General features: G+C 54.8%; 1 protein-coding gene across 1 annotated transcript in view; it reads right to left on the bottom strand.

Annotated features, from left to right (window-relative positions):
* The window catches only part of SEC16A (SEC16 homolog A, endoplasmic reticulum export factor), a gene marked incomplete at both ends in the record, with an annotated part of 34128 nt that overhangs the window by 10295 nt on the left and 5383 nt on the right, over positions 1-18450 (bottom strand). The window contains 17 exons of the mRNA XM_080709477.1: positions 83-266; positions 525-638; positions 2213-2353; positions 4157-4262; positions 4431-4542; positions 4671-4788; positions 4952-5033; positions 5737-5834; positions 6827-7066; positions 8081-8219; positions 8315-8376; positions 8892-9034; positions 9680-9863; positions 10395-10593; positions 11083-11206; positions 13527-13624; positions 17156-17292. Coding sequence (XP_080565603.1) covers positions 83-266; positions 525-638; positions 2213-2353; positions 4157-4262; positions 4431-4542; positions 4671-4788; positions 4952-5033; positions 5737-5834; positions 6827-7066; positions 8081-8219; positions 8315-8376; positions 8892-9034; positions 9680-9863; positions 10395-10593; positions 11083-11206; positions 13527-13624; positions 17156-17292 — 2281 coding nt within the window. The remainder of the gene's footprint in view (positions 1-82; positions 267-524; positions 639-2212; positions 2354-4156; positions 4263-4430; positions 4543-4670; positions 4789-4951; positions 5034-5736; positions 5835-6826; positions 7067-8080; positions 8220-8314; positions 8377-8891; positions 9035-9679; positions 9864-10394; positions 10594-11082; positions 11207-13526; positions 13625-17155; positions 17293-18450) is intronic.

Below are 18450 nucleotides of genomic sequence, written 5' to 3'. Positions count from 1 at the left end.
CCCTATGTCAACAACTGCTGGCAAAACACAGATGTTTGCTACTGAGGCAGGTGTGAGAGCAGGTGCACGCCGGCCGTCCCACCTGAGGGCAGCAGCTGCACGCCCTGGCTTAAGTGCTCAGAGCCTGGCATCAGCAGGGGGTGGTCAGCCCCCAGTCCCGCTGGCTGGCCGAGTACCGGCCCATCTAACTGCTCCACTTCAGAGCCCGGCGTGCTGGAACACCGCTGGGGGTCGGCTCCATCCTGGCTCCATGGCACAGCACCCTCCTAAAGGAGAACAAAGGCAGATGCCAAGCCTGGAGGGTGCTCTAGGGCCCAAGCTGCCCTGCATGAGCCTTCCGCCCCAACCTGCTCAGTGAGACCCGATGCTACGCCTCTGTAATCAGGGAATTCTAACAACACGCACGCTTCTAAAGTCAGACTGCCGAGACTGAACAACTTCCATGTGAACGCCACAGGGCACGAGCCATCCGGTACTAGGCCGGTACTAGGAGAGGCTGTGCAGCCTCAGCGCCAAGGCCATACCTGGACCTGCCTCTCCACGTGCTGCAGCTGAGCCAACCAAGTGGGCTCCACAAAGGACTCCTCCTCTGGCTTCTCCTTTAGCTGAGGGTCAAAGAGGCGCAACTGCGAAGCCACCTAGAACCCAGAGAACACGCAGCTGTGTCCAGGGCCTGGCGGCGCACAGCCACGGTACCTGGGAGGCTGACAGGATGATCGCAGTTTCACGGCTAGCCTCAGCAACTTGGTGAGACTCGGTTTCAAGATGAACAAAGAATACAATAGGGATAAGGGTGTAGCTCTGAGGGAGAATGCCCCTGGATTCCATTCCCAGAACCACACACACACACATACACACACACACACATACACACACACACACACACACACACACACACACACACACGTGTCCAAGTGCGCTGTACTCTGGGACCGCGTTCCTGGGAGAGGAAGTCATATTCAGCTGCAAGTGTTTGGAGAGTGTGCATGTATGCTATGCACAAACCCAACAAAGCTGGATGAATGGACGGAGCCTAAAAGATGAGGGTCTCCATAGATCTAGCGAGTGTGTCCAAGAGCAGGGCCTGGACTCCACCAGGCAGGTGTCGGGACCGCCCGCCGATGGCGCACCCTTGTGCGTGCTCTTTGCAGGAGCGTGGGGGCCGCAGGACGGCACAGATTAAACGCGTTTGGCTTGTGTCGGTAACTGCCAAAGCTGCAGAAGAGGATGTGGGTTCATTCACTAGTCCTTGTGGGGTTTTTTGTGTGTGGTGTTTAGCATTGAACCCCAAGAAATTCCACCTCCGAGCTCTACCCCCAGCCCATATTTTAATTCTTTATTTTGAAATAGGGTCTCGCTAAGTCGTGGAGTGCCTTACTAAGTAGATGAGGATGGCCTCAAACCTGCAATCCTCCTGTCTCAGCCTCCCAACTACTGCAATTATAAGCATGCACTACCACACCCGGCTTCCCATTGCTTCTGTATAAGTCTAAAAATTTCCAAGCCAGGCATGGTGGTGCAGACCTACAATCCTGGCAGTTATAATCCCAGACAAAAAGACTGCAGGTTGGAGACCAGCCTCAGCAACTCAGCAAGATCCTGTTTCATAATAGAGAAAGGGCTAGGAGTGTAGCTAGGAGTAGAATGCCCCTGGGATTCAATTCCCAGAACCAAAAATATAAAAATGTCCAGAATGCCATTTTCTTAACGTGCACATTTTCAAACCCGGAGCTGCAGGGGGAGGGGAGTGCCAGGACGCCGGCGCTGAGGCTGAGCTGCTGAGAGCAGCGGAGTGCTCTGCTCCACCCTGCCAAGCATCTCCCACCGCACAGTGAGGAGCGAGGGCGGCCGCGGTCCGGCCACCGCTCCGCCAGCCGGGGCCAGCTGGACGCAGGCTGCTGGCCACAAGCTGAGCTCTTGCCAGACAGAGCTGCCTCCCGAAATGAGCGGCCGGGCCGGGCCCCTTACTGTGAAGCATCCGGCTCAGTCTCTGTGGTGGCACGAGGTGACCCAAAGAGCTCCCGCGCCAAGACTCCAGAACACACAACCCCCTCCCCAAAGTACTTATGTACCTTGATGCATCCAAGAAGCAGGCTCCGGGCACCTGCTCCGGGTCCACTCACGGGGCCCCAGTTCCGCGTCCAGCAATCCTGGAGCCCCGCGCTTTCCGAGAGTCAGCCCGGCCCTGGCAGGAAAGGCGCGGGAGACCCACCTGAGCCAGCTGGCTGATGAGCACAGGAGAGTGCGCGTCCGGCTGCGCCAGGATGCTCTTGGCGATCACTTCGCAGTAGTGAAAGGCCTGCGTGGCCAGCCCCATCTCAGCCAGGCGGCAGGAGTAGATGAACTTGAACACCTAAAACCACCAGCAAGGCTCAGCGGCCTGGGGCCTTCCCGCCGTTCCCAGCGAGACCGAGAGACCGGATGGCTGCTCGTCGCTGGCCCCGTGCCCACAGGCCCGCCAACAACAGTATGGCTCCCAGCCCGCCACGCTCGAGGGTCAGCGTAAGCAGCTACGCTAAGAAACCTGCGCCGTCCTGACACCTCTCACAGGCGACGGCTCAGGACCGGAGTGCCATGGCAGCCGGGCACTCCAGTCACTCACCCTGCCTGTGGTACACGCTGTGCAAGAACACCCTTCACACACACGCGTGCGCACAACCAGGTCAGACTACAGAACCCCGTATTAAAAACACGTGATATATGAAAGCACTCAAAAACTAGTTTTTGAATATTTAAAGTATAAAGACCAGGTATGATAGTGCACACCAGTCATCAAAGCACCTGGGAGGCTGAGACAGGAGGATCGCAGGTTTGAGGCCAGACTCAGCAATTTAGCTAGAACCTAAGAAGCTTATCAAGACTCTTTCTCAAAATAAGAAATAAAAGCTGGCCGTGGCTTGTAATCCCAGTACCTGGGAGGCTGAGACAGGTGGATCACAGGCTTGAGGCGAGTCTCAGCAATTTAGTTAGACCCTTAGCAACTTTATCAAGACTCTTTTTCAAAATAAATAAGATCCGGTCATGGTGAGCATGCTTGTAATCCTAGTACCTGGGAGGCCGAGACAGGAGGATCACAGGTTCGTGGCTGGACTCAGCTACTTAGTGAGATCCTGTTTCAAAATAATGAATGCAAAATAGGACTGGGGGTGTAGCTCAGAGGTAGAATGCCCCTTGGTTTAGTCCCCAATACTGGAAAAAAAAAAAAAAAGAGCCAGGCGTGGCGGCGCACATTTCCAATCCCAGTACTTGGGGGCTGAGACGGAGGATCACAGGTTCGTGGCCAACCTCAGCAACTTAGCCCGTTTCAAAATAAGAATAAAATAAAGCCGGGTATGGTGGCGCATACTTGTAATTGCAGCACTTGGGAGGCTGAGACAGGAGGATCGTGGTTCGCAGTGGACAGCCTCAGCTACTTAGTGAGGTCTTCTGCAATTCAGTGAGACTCTGTTTCAAAATAAAGAATACAAAAATAGGGCTGAGAGTGTAGCTTGGAGGTAGAATGAACCTGGGTTCCCCAGTAACCCCTGCAAAAAAAAAAAAAAAAAAAAAAGAATAGAGCTGGGTGTGTTGGCGCATGCTTGTAATCCCAGCATCTGGGAGGTTGAGACTGGAGGACTGTAGTTCCAGGACAGCCTTAGCTACTTAGTGATGCCCTTTGTAACTCAGTGAGACCCTGTTTCAAAATAAAGAATATAAAATAGGGCTAAGGGTATTGCTCAGATGTAGAATGCCCCTGGGTTCCATCCCCAGTATTGCAAAAAAAAAATTTAAAAAGAGTAAAATAGGGTCGGGGGTATAGCTCAGAAGTCTAATGAATGCCCCTGGGTTCCATCCCCAGTACTACAAAAGAAAAAAAGTCTGGGAGTTAACTCAGTGTTAGAACACCCCTGGGTTCAACACCCTCAGTACTGAAATAAATAACAAATGGACAAATAAATAAGCTATTAAGATCCAAAAAGTAAACAAAAATCCTCAACTTGGTATGGTTTGGTTTTTGAGTTAAACGCAAACCATCCTGTATCCCGAGACATCCCATAAACCTCACCATATCAGCATAAGGTTAAAACCGCCTAGCAGCATCAGCTTGCTGGCACCAGCCGCCCCACCAGCCAGCCAGCCAGCCAGCCTGCAACCTGCGGCCACGCCCTCGGCTCACCTGGAAGTTCGGTAGGGGGCAGGTGTGCGCGCCCAGCGACTGAGCGTACTCATAGGCTTCTGTCCTCTGAATGGCCTCGTTGGTGGCAAACTTCAAGAACGGCAAGCTGCTGAGGAAGTCGAGTGTTCTGACTGGGAACGGGCAGCTGTGAGCCTGCCTGGGGCAGCCCCGAGGCCCCCCCGTGGCAGAGACGCAAGGCCGTGCTTCCAAGCCCACTGAGGAGCGGCCTCTCCTTGCAGGAGACAAATGCCGCTGCCTCCACCATGCTCCTCACCTGTGATTTGATCCGATCAGGACAAGTTTTGTAGTTTTCTTTGTATAAACCCCAAACCCAACCTGGGCCATAAGGTAGCAGAAGTGTGCAGCCTCCAGGAGGCCTTTTGAGGCTACAAGAGAGATAAGGCAGCTACGTCTCAGCCCGGGCTCTCAGGAGAAAGACCAGAGACACACGAGGCCGAGAGGCCCTGACTCTGGAGACGCCGGCACGATGTTCACCGCCCCGGGCCCGACCCACCTAGGGTGTCCCCCATCGTGGCCATGGTCCTGGACTCGACATCCACGCTGTTGTTCAGGTTGGACAGAACCATAGCGAGATGTGGCCTCCAGTCTCCCCACTTCTCATCTCCACAACACTGCGAGGGGAAGGAATACAAAACGCCCTCATCCTCAGAAGGCGCGCTTCATTTTCCTAGTGGCTGAGCCTCCCACACCACAGCAAGTCAGGGATGAGGAAGTGTTCAGGCAGCAAGCCCCGAGAGAACGGGGAGCCTGCAGCCCCGGGCACTGTGCGCTCACCGTGGACGCAGCGGGCATCCGCCCAGACATGAGCTGGTAGACCGTCTGCAGAGGGTCATTGATTGGAAGGCTGTTGGCAAACCTGGGTGGACAGAGAACAAGGAGATGAAACTCCGGCTCCTTCAAAAGAACCAAAGCCCATCTTAGCCCTTTTATCAATCATACTGAGGTTAGACTTTGGAAAAGCACACATATCTCCACTTTTAAAAGCTGCAAAGAGCCAGGCGTGGTGGCGCCGCTTGTATCCCCGCACTTGGGAGGCAGAGACAGGAGGATCGTGCAGGTTCGAAGCCAGCAGCCTTGCTGGCTTAAGAGACCCTGTTTCCAAATAAAAATATAAAAATTGGGTCTGGGAGTATAGCCCGGAGGTAGAAGGGTTTCCAGGAACCCCAGTATCACCAATAATAATAATAATAATAATAATAATAATAATAATAATAATAATAATAAATAAAAGCTGCCAAGGACCTAGGAATAGTGGTGCATTCCTGAAGAATTCATGGAGATTTTAGAGATTTTACATAAAATCTTTAAAGCCACCAGTTAAGGTAGGTGTGGTGGCATAGACTGGCAATTCCAGTACTTGGGAGGTTGAAACAGAAGGACTGTAGGGCTTGGCAACTTAGCCAGACCCTGTTTCACAATAAAAAAATAAAACAGGGTTGGGGGGGCTCAGAGGCAGAATGCCCCTGGGTTCAATACCCAGTACCACACACACATAAAAACTCGAGTTAATAAAAAATCTAAAAATCTCTTAGTAGGACAACCCAAGGACAAGCCCGTACCTGGTCATGACGCGCGCGTGCGTGCGGCTGTCCATCTTACTTGCAAGCAGGAGAGCGTGGCCCCACAGGCCGTTCTTCATGGCGGACTCCAAAGCGTCCTGCAACACGTTTCAGGGCGCATGTGAAGCTCAGAGCAACTTAGCACGCAGGGACAGCAGGAGGCCGACAGCAGGCTGCGAGGCGAACTGGAGGCCACCGAGCACACGCGCCCACGGGAGGCTAGAGGACTCCATCTCCCATCGCTGCCCCGCTTCCGCACTGTGTGCAGACCCTCGCGGAGGCACACTGCCTTCACTCTCCAGTGCAAAGCACAGCCCCCACCCCGATAAGCAGCACCCCACCACCCTGTGCCGTGAGGACTGCCGCGTCAGCACCGGGCCTCGGCCAGGAAAGCCGCCAGCCTCCACCAGCACTCTCCCAACACGGGGCCTTCGTTCACGCAGCAGCACAGGCGCCGGGTTTGCACCCCAGCACCAGAGAAAACCAATGCACACGGGAGGCTTTGGGGTGACCTCAGATTAGGACAGAATTTGGGCACTCGCACCCCGATGTGCAGAGCCTTGGGGCAGTGTGGCACTTGCTCCCCAAGCACACCTCGAGCAGGCCACCTTCCGCCCCGGTCCAGCCCTTGTGTGCGTGCCCCTCTCCCCGCCACTGCTCTCCCAGACTGCCGGCTCATCTCTGGCCTCCTTGCTCTGCACAGGGCGCAAACACCCAGGCAGGGCTCTAGGATCCAAGGCCCCTCTCCTCCCAACCCCAGCACTGCACACTTAAGAGCCGAGGACTGAGACCTGCTGCGTGAGAACACCTCTTCTGCCTGGCGCATGCACACTGTCGTCCGTGGGACTCGCAGGCGCAGCTGCAGTCAGTACACATTTATTTACTAAATGACGGGAAACCGAACCTGATCCCAACCCAGGCACTGTGTGGAAGGAAACACCACTGACGCCTTCTGCCACCTTCAGGTGGGCATCGTCCCGACAGCAGGACATATACCTGAGCAACCACAGTCCTCCAGGAGTCCCCGCCTTGTACCCAGTCCAGCAGGGCGCGAGAGAAGACACCCGTGGCCCTGCGCACAGCCGCTCACCTTCTTACGGCCGTAAAGCAGCAGCTCCCGGAACCGCTCGGTTTCCTTCTCCAGGGAGTTGGTGGTGGCAGTCGGACTGTCAGTGAGAAACGAGAGCTGGGCCTCACCAGACTCCTCCACGCGCTCCACAGCTTCGTTGGTGAAATCGATGAGGTTGGCTTCATTGGGTGACTTCCCAGGAAGCCACACTGTCCTGTGATCTCGTAGCAAAAGTTCCGCGATGTCCGTCCCCACCACAGTCTGGAGGTGAACAGGGATGGGACAGAGCAGCAAAAGACATTCTTCCCTTTTGTGGCTGTACTGGGGATTGAACTCAGGGTGGTGTACCACTGAGCTACAGCCTTAGCGCTACTCATTCATTTATTTATTTATTTATTTATTCGTTTATTTATTGCAGTGCTGGGGGTTGAACCCAGGGCATTCTACCTCCAAGCTACACGCCTCAGCCTTATTTTTTATCTTCTATTTTGAAACACTCACTGAGGTCTCACTAAATTGCAGAGGGTCTCACTAAGTAACTGAGGCTGGCCACAAACCCGCGATCTTCCTGTCTCAGCTTCCCAAGTACTGGTATTACAAATGTGCGCCGCCATGCCTGGCTAGCCCTTTTTTTTTTTTTTTTTTTTGGTGATAGTGGGGATGGAACCCTTCTACCTCCGGGCTACACTCCCAGACCTATTTTATATTTTTATTTGGAAACAGGGTCTCTTAAGCCAGTGAGGCTAGCTTCAAACCTGAGCGATCCTCCTGTCTCCACCTCCAAAGCGCAGGGATGACAAGCGCGTGGCACCACGCCAAGGTGGCTAGCCCTTTTTGAGACAGAGTCTCACTAAGTTTCCAGGGCTGGCCTTGAACTTTCCATCCTCTGACTCAGCCTCCCAAACTGGGATTACAGGTGTGCACTACCACTCCCAGCAACAAAAGCCTCTAAGATAAACAGAACTTCCGCAGGAGGGCAGGACAGTGCCCGCACTGTCAGGTGAAGGTCTTGGCCAGATATCCACAGCGGACACATGGTAGGATAGCCCGGCACAAAGCCTGGCTACCAACACAGCCGGGATGTGACAGGCTGTCACCTCCCAGGGCTAGTACCTCAAGTCAACCCAAACTTCCTCTTTCCCAGGCTGCTGCTATGACCTCTTCCTGAGGGGGCAGCCACAGGCCTGAAGCCCCCAGCTCGGGACACAAATCAGAAACAGATCCTGTGACCAAGGCCAACAGGGACAAGCCTCGCTCAAGTGAAAGGCAACATACCCCGTTCTGCCTGCACAACAGAATAATAAAATTCCAGAGAAGACTCGCAGACTCTTTGTCCATTAGATTTTCATTCTGCATACACTTTGTAGCTTTGTTCTGGGCAAAGTTAATAACATCCACTTTATGGGTGTCGTCTCTGGGAAAAGAACAAGTGCCAGTGAAGAGCCAGGCCCGGCCTCAAGGCCAAGCTCGCGGTGACATCACGGGCGTGATGCTCTGATGGGGACTCACTTGCCGAGCGGACCTGGGAACGCGCGCATCTCCTCCTGCTCGGGTGTGTGCTGCATCAGGGTCTGCAACGAGGGAACACAGGACTCAGGGGGGGCAGTGCGAGCCACATGCGCTGGCTGCCCTGGCAGACTGGGTGGCACCGCCACCCTGAGTGCTGGCCTGGACTTCCACACAGGCAGGAAAGGGTCGCTCAGGGGCCTGCCATAGGCCCTGATGGAAAGTCATCATCTTTAAGCAGCAGACTCCATTTTTTCCCCTTAAGCCTGACATAAGGTCCCACCACATGCAACAGGAGAGACTTCCGGGACTCCAGGGCAGGTGCTCCTCTCCGCCCCGGTCCCCTCCTAGCAGCCCAGCACTACGAAGCACCCTGCTCACCAACTCAAAAGGCAGGACTAAAGATAAACCACAAACAAACAGAAAAACCATGTCTCCACCCAGGGCAGCTGCTCCAACTGTCGTGCTCTCAGAAGAAAACAGAGGCGCCAAACGGAACGAGAGCCCTGAGCCCGTGCTCCAGGGACCGCTTCCCACAGGGCGTCTCCGAGGCCGGGCGCGCGCGGCCAAGCCCCGGTACCTCCATGCTGTGGACCTCCACCAGCGCCGGCTGTCCCTCCGAGGGCAGGTTGGGAACCACTTTGATGAGCTGACCACCAGGACCAAACCTGGCACAGATGTGAGGCACCGAGAACTTTTCAGGAGAAGTTGGTCTCGATGGAACTACGTTTAAATAAATCAGAAAAGAGCCGGTCAGCTCGCCACTTTCCGGTGCTTCTGAACCTGACCCACAGCTTAAGGGTCCAGTCACAAGTTCCCACCAGCTCAGCTCCAGACTGGGCTGGAGACTGAGCACCCGGGAGGAAGGCACCGTTAAGCATCCTGAGCGGAGGAGACAAGACCGTAAGCTGAAGTGATGCTTCAGGCAAGGACGACCACTGCCGTCTTCTCTAACTTCACACATATTTTTGTTTCCCAGAAAAGCATTTGATCACTTTGGAAGGGATGTTAGAATATGACACGTGGCCCAACGCTAGGGACGGGAGTCCCGAGGGAGCTGGAAGTTCCTTCTAGGACTGCTCAGGCACAGCAGTGCTGGGGACGTGGAGAGGAGCTATCTGGGTACAGCTAGGAAGGGAGGCCGTCCTCCACGTCACACTCCAAAAACGCACATGCAGCCACCGGGCAGCACTCTGATCCAGAGCCACTCTGCAATCCAGGGCCGGCACCGGCCCGTTCTGACGGGCTCTGCCACCAGGATGAGTGGGGACAGAGCCACCCTCGGGCTACGGGCCAGAGCCGAGCAGGCTACAGATCCCAGGCAGAGCCGCCCCCTCTTGGCTGTCAGCCTCTGAACTGCTCACGCACCTTGCTCCACAGCAGGCCAGCCGGTGTCCGCAGGGTAGCCATACTCTGGGAAGCCGTGAGCACTGCCAAAGTTACTGCCATACGTGCCAAATGCACCATAGGCATAGTCACCGTGGAAGGAGCCTGGGGGAGGCGGGACCTCGAAGGGACCAGTGGTCGCGTTGTGACTTCTGTAAATCTGACTCTTGGAAAAGAAAGTGAATGGGGAAAGTGAGCCGCCACGAACACCGGCAGGACCACGCCACGGGAATGGGTTCTCTGGGTTTTGGTTTGCATTTTTTTTTTTTGGTACTGGGAGTGGAACCCAGGGGCATTCTACCTCCAAGCTAAACCTCTAGTCCAAATTTATTTTTATTTTTATTTTATTTATTTATTTTTTTATGGTACTGGGGTTCTTGGAAACCCTTCCTACCTCCGGGCTACACTCCCAGACCTATTTTATACTTTTTATTTGGAAACAGGGTCTGTTAAGCCAGCGCAGCTGACTTTGAACCTGTGGGGTCCTCCTGTCTCTGCCTCCCAAGCGTGGGGATTACAAGCGTGTGCCACCACGCCCGGCTCAAATTTATTTTTATTTTAAAACATGGTCTCATTAGGTTGATGAGTCTCACTACTTGCTGAGGTTGGCCTCACACCTGCAGTCCTATCTCAGCCTCTGTGCTGGGACTACAGAGCTGCGCCACCACACCAGCTACGAGCTGGGTTCCAGACACACCTGTTGTGAGTGGGAGCTGAGGCTGCTGCGGCGACTGGGCAGGCTGTGTGCACTGTGCAGGCTCCGAGCTGAGTGCTCGCTGTGGACGCTGCGCCTGTCCGCCTCTTCCCCGTAAGGGTCCCTGCGGGGCTCCGTGTCGTCGTCGAAGCTCCCTGTGAAGCGAGGGTCGTACCTCCAGTGGTCGTCACCCTTCTCAGGCCTACAGAAGCAGAGCCCCAGGCAAACAGGACGGCCTCAGCTGCCAGACCAGGCCAAAGCCACAGCTGGCCCATGCTGCTCCCTGTCCCCCTCCATCCTGAGGCACCCCATCCTCAAGTGTCAGCCAGGCACTGCAGACCAGGCACGAGGAGGCGAACCCTGACTTGTGACACGCCTGCCTCGAGGACACGCTGCAAGTGTACCTCGAGTGTGGTCCCCTCCCTAGGCCGGGGGGGCAGTGAAAAAGAAGGGACACCCACAAAAGACAGAGCCAGACCCCAGACCCCAGGAGCTCCCCAAGCCGGCGTGTGCTGGAGGCCACTTCTCCTCTCTCAGCCCAGTCTGGAGATTACAGCCTATCTTTTCCTTTAGACCAAAACTCCCCCAAGCCCCAGAAGTACAGCTAACAAACTCCGAGGACAGGAGGCAGGTAAGCACACGCACACCTTCACTCCTGCCAGCCTCCGATGTCCAAGCGCATCTTACCAACCTGTCGCTGTAAGCATAGCTTTCCTTCCTACGTGGCTCGTACTCTGGGTCAAACCAGTACCTCCGGTCCCAGGAGCGGGGGTCCCTGAATCTAGAACTGTAGTAGCGATCCCAGCGACCTGGGTCTGTAAGCGAGGAATACTGCGTTAGCGTGGGAACAACAGAAGAGACCCAGTGCCACCGAAGGGGCCGCGCTGCCCGGGGAGCGGGGACGGGCTCCTGAGGAGCGGCAGCCTCTTCCTGGAGGGCGGGCCCGAGGGGGAGCCGGCTGTTCCTGCCTGCGTCCACACCTCCTCACAGCAGTCAGTTGGCTGTTCTCTCCATACGAGGGTTTTTGGTTAAAAAGCAAAAGAATGCTAAGAGACTTCTTTATTACATTCTTTGTCATATTTACTACCCTTTTCTTGTGGTGCTGGGGATGGAACCCAGGGGCATTCTACCTCCGAGCCACAACCTCAACCCTACTTTTTTATTCTGTATTTGGAAACAGGGTCTCAGTGAGTTGCAAAGGGCCTCACTAAGTAGCTGAGGCTGGCCGTGAACCGTGATCCTGTCTCAACCTCCCGGATGCTGGGATTACAGGCGTGCGCCACCACGCCTGCCTGGCTTTCCCTTTTTCTTCTTTGTGATGCTGGTGATGGAACCTAGGGCCTCACACGTTCTAGGAAGGTGCTCTCCCGCTGAGCTAACACCGAGTCCCAACTATGACTACTGAGAGTTAATCTCTGACCACCAAGTTTACTAATATTTCTTCCTCATGTGATTCAGAAGACTTTTGTATGTGTGTGGCACTAGGGATGGAACCCAGGAGCGTTCTACCTCTGAGCTATACCCCTAGCCCTATTTTGTCTTTTAATTTGGAAACAGGGTCTCACTAAGTTGTAGAGGGCCTCACCTGCTACAGCTGTCCTTGAACCTGCAATCCTCCTGTCTCAGCCTCCCAAGTACTGGGATTACCAGCGTGTGACACCACGCCCGGCTGATCCCAATGATTTTTTTTTTTGGTGGTAGTGCGGATGGAACGCAAAGGCATTCTACCTTAGTGTTACACCCCAGCGATTTTATTTCTTATTAAAAACAAGGTCTTACTAGGTTGATGAGCGTTTCACTACTTGCTGAGGCTGTCCTCAAACCTACGACCCTCCTGTCTCAACCTCCCAAGTACTGAGATTACAGGCATGTACCACCATGCCCAGGTGATCCAGATTTTAAGAAATAATCTCAACATTAAGCCAGGCGTGGTGGCACACGCTTGTAATCCCAGCATTTGGGAGGCTGAGACAGGAGGATCGCGATTCGCAGGGAGCCTCAGCTACTACTTAGTGAGGCCCTCTGCAACTTAGTGAGACCCTGTTTCAAAATAACGAATTAAAAATAGGGCTAGGGGGCCGGGCGTGGTGGCGCACGCTTGTAATCCCCGCGCTTGGGAGGCAGAGACAGGAGGATCGCGCAGGTTTGAAGCCAGCCGCGCTGGCTTAGGAGACCCTGTTTCCAAAAAAAAAAAAAAAAAAAAAAATAGGTCTGGGAGTGTAGCCCGGAGATAGACGGGCTTCCAGGAACCCCAGTACCACCAAAAAAAAAAAAAAAAAAAAAAATAGGGCTAGGGGTGTAGCTTGGAGGTAGGATGCCCCTGGGTCCCATCCCCAGTACTGCAAAAAAAGAAAGAGCTAGGCGTGGGCGCACGCTTGTAATCCCCGCGCTTGGGAGGCGGAGGCAGGAGGATCGCGCAGGTTCGAAGAGAGACCCTGTAGCTCAGAGATGGAATGCCTTTAGGGTCAATCCCCAATACTACCAAACAAATAAAAAAGACTAGTATCGTGAACAAACAGGATATACCATTTTTGGCAAGTGTGCAGAGAATTTCTCCCGAGAACAGGTACAACCCTTTGAGGGAAGAAACAGCCCTCCGGGGAAGCAGAAAGAAGGGCTGGCCAGGTGGGCACCACGGGGCTGTAGGCCCAGATCACAGGGACACCGGCCAGGCAGCGGCAGCTTCCAGGCGCGGCTCTGTGCTCCCCGAGCTGCATGAAGAAGGCTGGGAGGCAGCCGGGGCCTGGTGTGGCCCACGACCGCCGCCAGCCTGGGGGCCTCTGAGCAGCAAAGGCGACTGCTGCCTGTTGACTCCCAGTTCGTCAGCTCACAATGAGTCAGTCACAGGGACAAGGCAGCTCCGAGCTCCTGAGCGTCACGCTTCGCCAGGAAGCCCGACGTCACCCAAACCAGAGACGCACGCCCAGGCGGCAGTCTCGACGCGAGGTCTCGACGGACACGTCGCTGTGATTATTCTCAGATGCAATCAGCTTCCAACTACTCTGGCTCGTGGGTCAAAACACAAAGAAGGGACGAGGAAAGGGAGCTCGCTCCAGCCACCCAGCGAAGCAGGCCCCACACGGCTACACGCAGCCTAGACACAGCGCCTGCGATGGCCGCAACTCCTACACGTACCTCCGTAGTCGTACTGGCCAGAGTAATAATTGGCATAGTAATCACTCTGACTGCTCCATCCAGTCTTGGAATTATGGTACCCTTCAGGATACCCTGGCCTGGAAAACACAGAGAGCTGTTAGAAACACACTGCCTGCTCCCTTCTCTTCTCTTTGTGATACTGGAGTGGAAGCCAAGAGTGCTCTACCACTGAGCTACACACCCAGCTCTTTTTATTTTTTATTTTGTGGTACTGGAAATGGAACCCAGGGGCATTCTACCTCTGAGCTATACCCCCAGCCCTATTTTTTTTTTTTTGTAGTACTGGGGGTGGAACCCAGGGACTTTTCTACTTCCAGGCTATACTCCCAGACTTATACTTTATTTGGAAACAAGGTCTCACTAAGTTGCTGAGAGCCTCACTAAGTGGCTGAGGCTGGCTTCGAACCTGTGCGATCCTCCTGTCTCAGCCTCCCAAGCGCAGGGATTATAAGCGTGCGCCACCAAGTGGCCCCAGCCCTATTTTTAATTCTTTATTTTGAAACAGGGTCTAGGTTGTGGAGGGCCTTCACTTAGTAGCCGAGGTTGGCCGTGAACCTGTGATCCTCCTGTCTCAGCCTCCCAAGTGCTGAGAATATAAGTGTGCACCATCACACCCACTGTTTTTAATTTTGAACTCACTATAAGTTCTCCAGGCTGGCCTCAAACTTGCAGTCCTCCTCATCTCAGCCAGCCAAGTACAACTGATCACAGGCATATGCCACCATGCTTGGCTATTACCTGGTTCTTAAAGCATGGCAAGACATTAGCCACTGCAAAGTACCCCTTCGGCAGCAGGTATTAGTCAGAGGCTTTGGCTGTAAAGACTCTAATTAGAAGACACAGAATGGTAACAAGAGTGATATTATGGGTTCTCTACCACACGATGACTGGAATTCAGCTCAGCAGCATCACGATTCATCAGCAGAAGAGCCAGCCCTCGCCCTCAGCATGACGGCCTGCAAGAGGTCTCGACCCGCTAGCAGAAGGGAAGCCCGGAGCCTAAGATCAACCTCAAGTGCCAACTTCAACAGCCTTTATGGCAGCCCGCTGGCCACACGTGCCCTCGTAGGCTTGGGAGCAGCGCTGAGGGCCAGGCGTGTTCACTCCTAGGGCGGGCTTACGAGGGCTGGGCCCTGCGACTGTCTACACAACCAGAAACCAAGCCCGACTCTCAGCACACAAACGGTGAAACTTAGCAAAATGGTCATATATAAGAACTGCTGGAGCTGGGCAGGTGACGCACACCTGTAATCCTAGTACTTGTGAGGCTAAGATAGGAGGATTACATGTTCAAGGCCAGCCTCAGCAACTTACCTAGTCCCTATTTTAAAAAAACCAAAAAACAGCTTCCAGTCCGTTCACGACTCTTAATTAAAAGGACTGTACAGTATTTGAATGCTGTAAACATGGCTTTTCTCATGACCCTCAGGAAGTATCTTTTGCTCAGCTGAGTCTGGCTGCTTGGCCAGCACAGCCCTGTATTAAGGTCACCGGTGACCATCCCCTGCTGCCCGCTTAGCTGGCTGCTCAGCCATGGAAACTGAGCCTGGCCCAATCTGCACAGGAGCGGTTCTAGAACAGTGGCCTGACACAGAGCCAAACCGTGAGCACCACCTCCTCAGCAGGCCCGGCAGCCCTCACTGCTCAGCTTCAGCAGCTCGCCACGGTGGGTGCGCCTCACCTCACTGTGAAGCCAGCAGTGAGCACCGGCGCGATGCTGAACATGCACTCACCCCAAGGCAGGGTGGAGGGAGGCTGTGACAAGTGGGGCTGACACTCGCAGAGGCAGAATCCGCTCCAGGAAAAGCCATCTGCAGCTCTGGTAGCAAGACCGCCCCACGCCACTCAACCTGCCCTGTGGCTAGAGGCCTGAGGTCAGGGAGCCACCTCTGGCTCGAGTTAGCTGCCACATGATCTGCAGGCTGGCAAGAAGACTGGAGAGGTGAGAGCCTCGCCCTGGCCCTGCCCCTCTGTTCCTTCTCCCTCAGGGCTCTGGAGCCTGCCGCGTATGCCCTCTCCCAGGCTCTGGTCAGAGAGCACCTGAACTCCCCCCACTTCCCAGGTGGCATGCGCTGCAACTAAAATCTCAGACGCTGCCTCTTGAGCAGGCCCCCCTCGGCTGTTTCTCAGTGCTCAGGACAGAGGCCAGGCTCCTGCGTCCTCTGGCAGATGCTCTACCTTTAGCCCAAATTAAGTATCTCGAGACCAAGCGCAGTGTCACTGCCCTTTGTGCACACCCATGGCCAGCCAGGCCCACCTGGTCCTGGCATGCCTCTGGAGCCAGGGCACCAGGCCCACCTGGCACTGCCGGAACCAGGGGCACCGGGGCCAGCAAAAGGGCTGAGGCTCACAGGCAGAGCCTTTCACCTTCACACATATCACCAAACGCCACAGCAATTCGGCATACAGACCCTTCTGAGAAAAAGACTTTTGTGCGTTAGTGACTGGGCTTCTCTACATCGATAAGCTCAAGAGCAACATCCTGGTAGCCAAAAAGCTACTCCTGCGCGGCAACCCTCCTCAGCCCTGACAAGGAACAGGGCCGGCGCCGAGGCGCAGGGCCCACAATGACCAGGGTCCACGCCCCACTACACCAACAGCCCCAGTGCACAGCAGATCAAAGCGGCCTCGGGCGCCAAGAATGCAGGTGGACTCTGACCTGCTCAAAGGCTCACTCAGAGGAAGGCATGAGGCCATGGTTCTTTCCAAAGGTCTCCTAACAGAAAGAGAGGCAGAGAGCCCAAACAGGAAACAGCCAGAGATGGCAAAGGCCTTCCCACAGAGGTGGCAGTCGGACACAGAGAGCAAGCTTTAGACTCCACATCGTGAGCCAGGGTCCTGCTGTCCCTGGAACCAGTGCTTCCAGGCTGCTGAAGACCTCGGGAAAGCCTGCACCAGTTAAAAGAGGCCCCAGAGCTGGGCGTGGCACTGTAGCTGCAGTCAGTATATAAGGCTGAGACAGAAGGATCCCAAGTTTAAGGCCAGCCTCAGCAACATAGCAAGAGTGTTTCAAAATTTAAAAGGGCGGTGGATATAGTCGTGGTAAAGTCTGGGCCCTAAGCGCCTGTCAGCAAACTTCCAGAACTCGCATGCTCAGCAACTAAAGCAACTGCCCACGCAGACGCCGGAGGTGCGGAAGCGCAGAGACGGCTTCTGTGTGGCCAGCGCAGCATCTGGCCTGACTCCGGCAAAGCCAACGGCTAAATGACCAGCTCGGCTAGGACCACCTGCAGCGGTGTGTGAACTCAGCTTAAAAACACATCCTGCAGTTGGGCGTGGTGGCCACGCTCGTCATCCCCGTGCTTGGGAGGCGGAGACAGGAGGATCGCGCAGGTTCGAAGCCAGCCTCAGCTACTTAGGCTCTCAGCAACTGAGTGAGACCCTGTTTCCAAATAAAATAGAAAATAGGGTTGGGAGTATGGCCTGGGTTCCACCCCCAGTACAAAAAAAACAAAACACATCCTGCTGTTTGCCCGTACTGACAAAGTGTGAACATATGTTAACACGGTTTGCGTAATCCTTTGCAGACACAGGACTTTTCTGATCGCTGAGTTTTCCACACAGCCACTAACATACACACTGGTCTGAGTACAGGCTACAGCTCCCACCTGGGAGGGGGCCGCTCCGAGCAATGGCTGGCTCGGGAGCTGGGCCGCTCCGGTTCCGGGTAGCGGTAGTTCTCAGCATAGGCGGACGCCGAGCTGTCGCAGGGCCTGTATCGAGACTCGTATGGGCCGTAGGCGTCCTGTGGGAAGAAGGTTTGGGTGCCGTTAGCCTCACTGGACAGCGAGCTCACACATTCCCGCCGGCCGCTCTCCGAAAGCAGGACCGAGGGCAGATTTCCTCCCTGCACACAAAGCCTGCAAGACAAGTGCGTCAGGGGAGGCAGCAGAGCCTTCTGGAAACTGCCCGCCTGGCCCTGCTCAGGAGACAGTGGGGCTGGGCCAGCGTGCCGGCAGGCGGCCCCCAGGCCTGTGCACCTGCTCAAGGACTCTGAGTGAGGTCTGAGCCTCCCCAGGTCTCGATGCAGGGACGCCACGGTTGGAACGGTGTGTGCGGCCCGCCTCCACCACTACCTCAGTGAGCAGCAGAAGGGGGTCCACTGAAATGGGTCCTAAAGCTACACAACAACTGTGCCTAGGGAGGGGCCAGTGGCCACGTGAACATCTGAAGGGAAGAGATGATGGCGACGCAGCCGTGAGCCAGGATGCACCCTGGGAGGTCGCAAAGTCTCCCTCTGCCATCACCTGGCAGGCAACACAGGCACGGGGACACATTCCCGATGCCCACTGGAGGCTGCGGTGGCAAAAACAAAAGAACGCCCTCAGCCAGGCACGGGCGCACGCTTGTCATCCCGGTACTTGGGAGGCCGAGACAGGAGAATTGCTAGTTCGAGGCCAGACTCAGCTACTTAGTGAGGTCCTCCGCAACTCAGGGAGACCCTGTTCAAAATAAAGAATAAAAAAGCCGGGCGTGGTGGCACAAGCTTGTAATCCCAGCATTCGGTAGGCCAAGACAGGAGGATCGCAGTTCACGAGTAGCCTCAGCTACTTAGTGAGGCCCTTTGCAACTCAGTGAGACCCTGTTTCAAAAGATAAAAAATAAAAAATAAAGAATAAAATAAAGAAAAAAAAAAAGACCCTGTTTTTAAAAATAAAGAAATAAAAGGTTGGGAGTATAACTCAGAGGCAGACTGCCCCTGGGTTCAATCCCCAGTGCTGCAAAATAAAAAAATAAAAAATAAAGAAAGAGAGAAGAAAGGAATGTGCTCACCCAGAAGTGATACTGGGGCTGGGTGTGGTGGCACACACTAGTAATCCCAGTCTATGGGAGGCTGCTAATGGAGGATCACAGGTTCGCAGCTAGCCTCTGCAACTTAGTGAGACCGTTTCCAAATAAAATA

The sequence above is a fragment of the Muscardinus avellanarius genome (assembly GCF_963383645.1).
Source record: "Muscardinus avellanarius genome assembly, chromosome: 13".
Classification (NCBI taxonomy): Eukaryota; Metazoa; Chordata; class Mammalia; order Rodentia; family Gliridae; genus Muscardinus; species Muscardinus avellanarius.
Note: the sequence above shows the minus strand (reverse complement) of the source record. Positions and strands in the feature narration are given on the sequence as shown.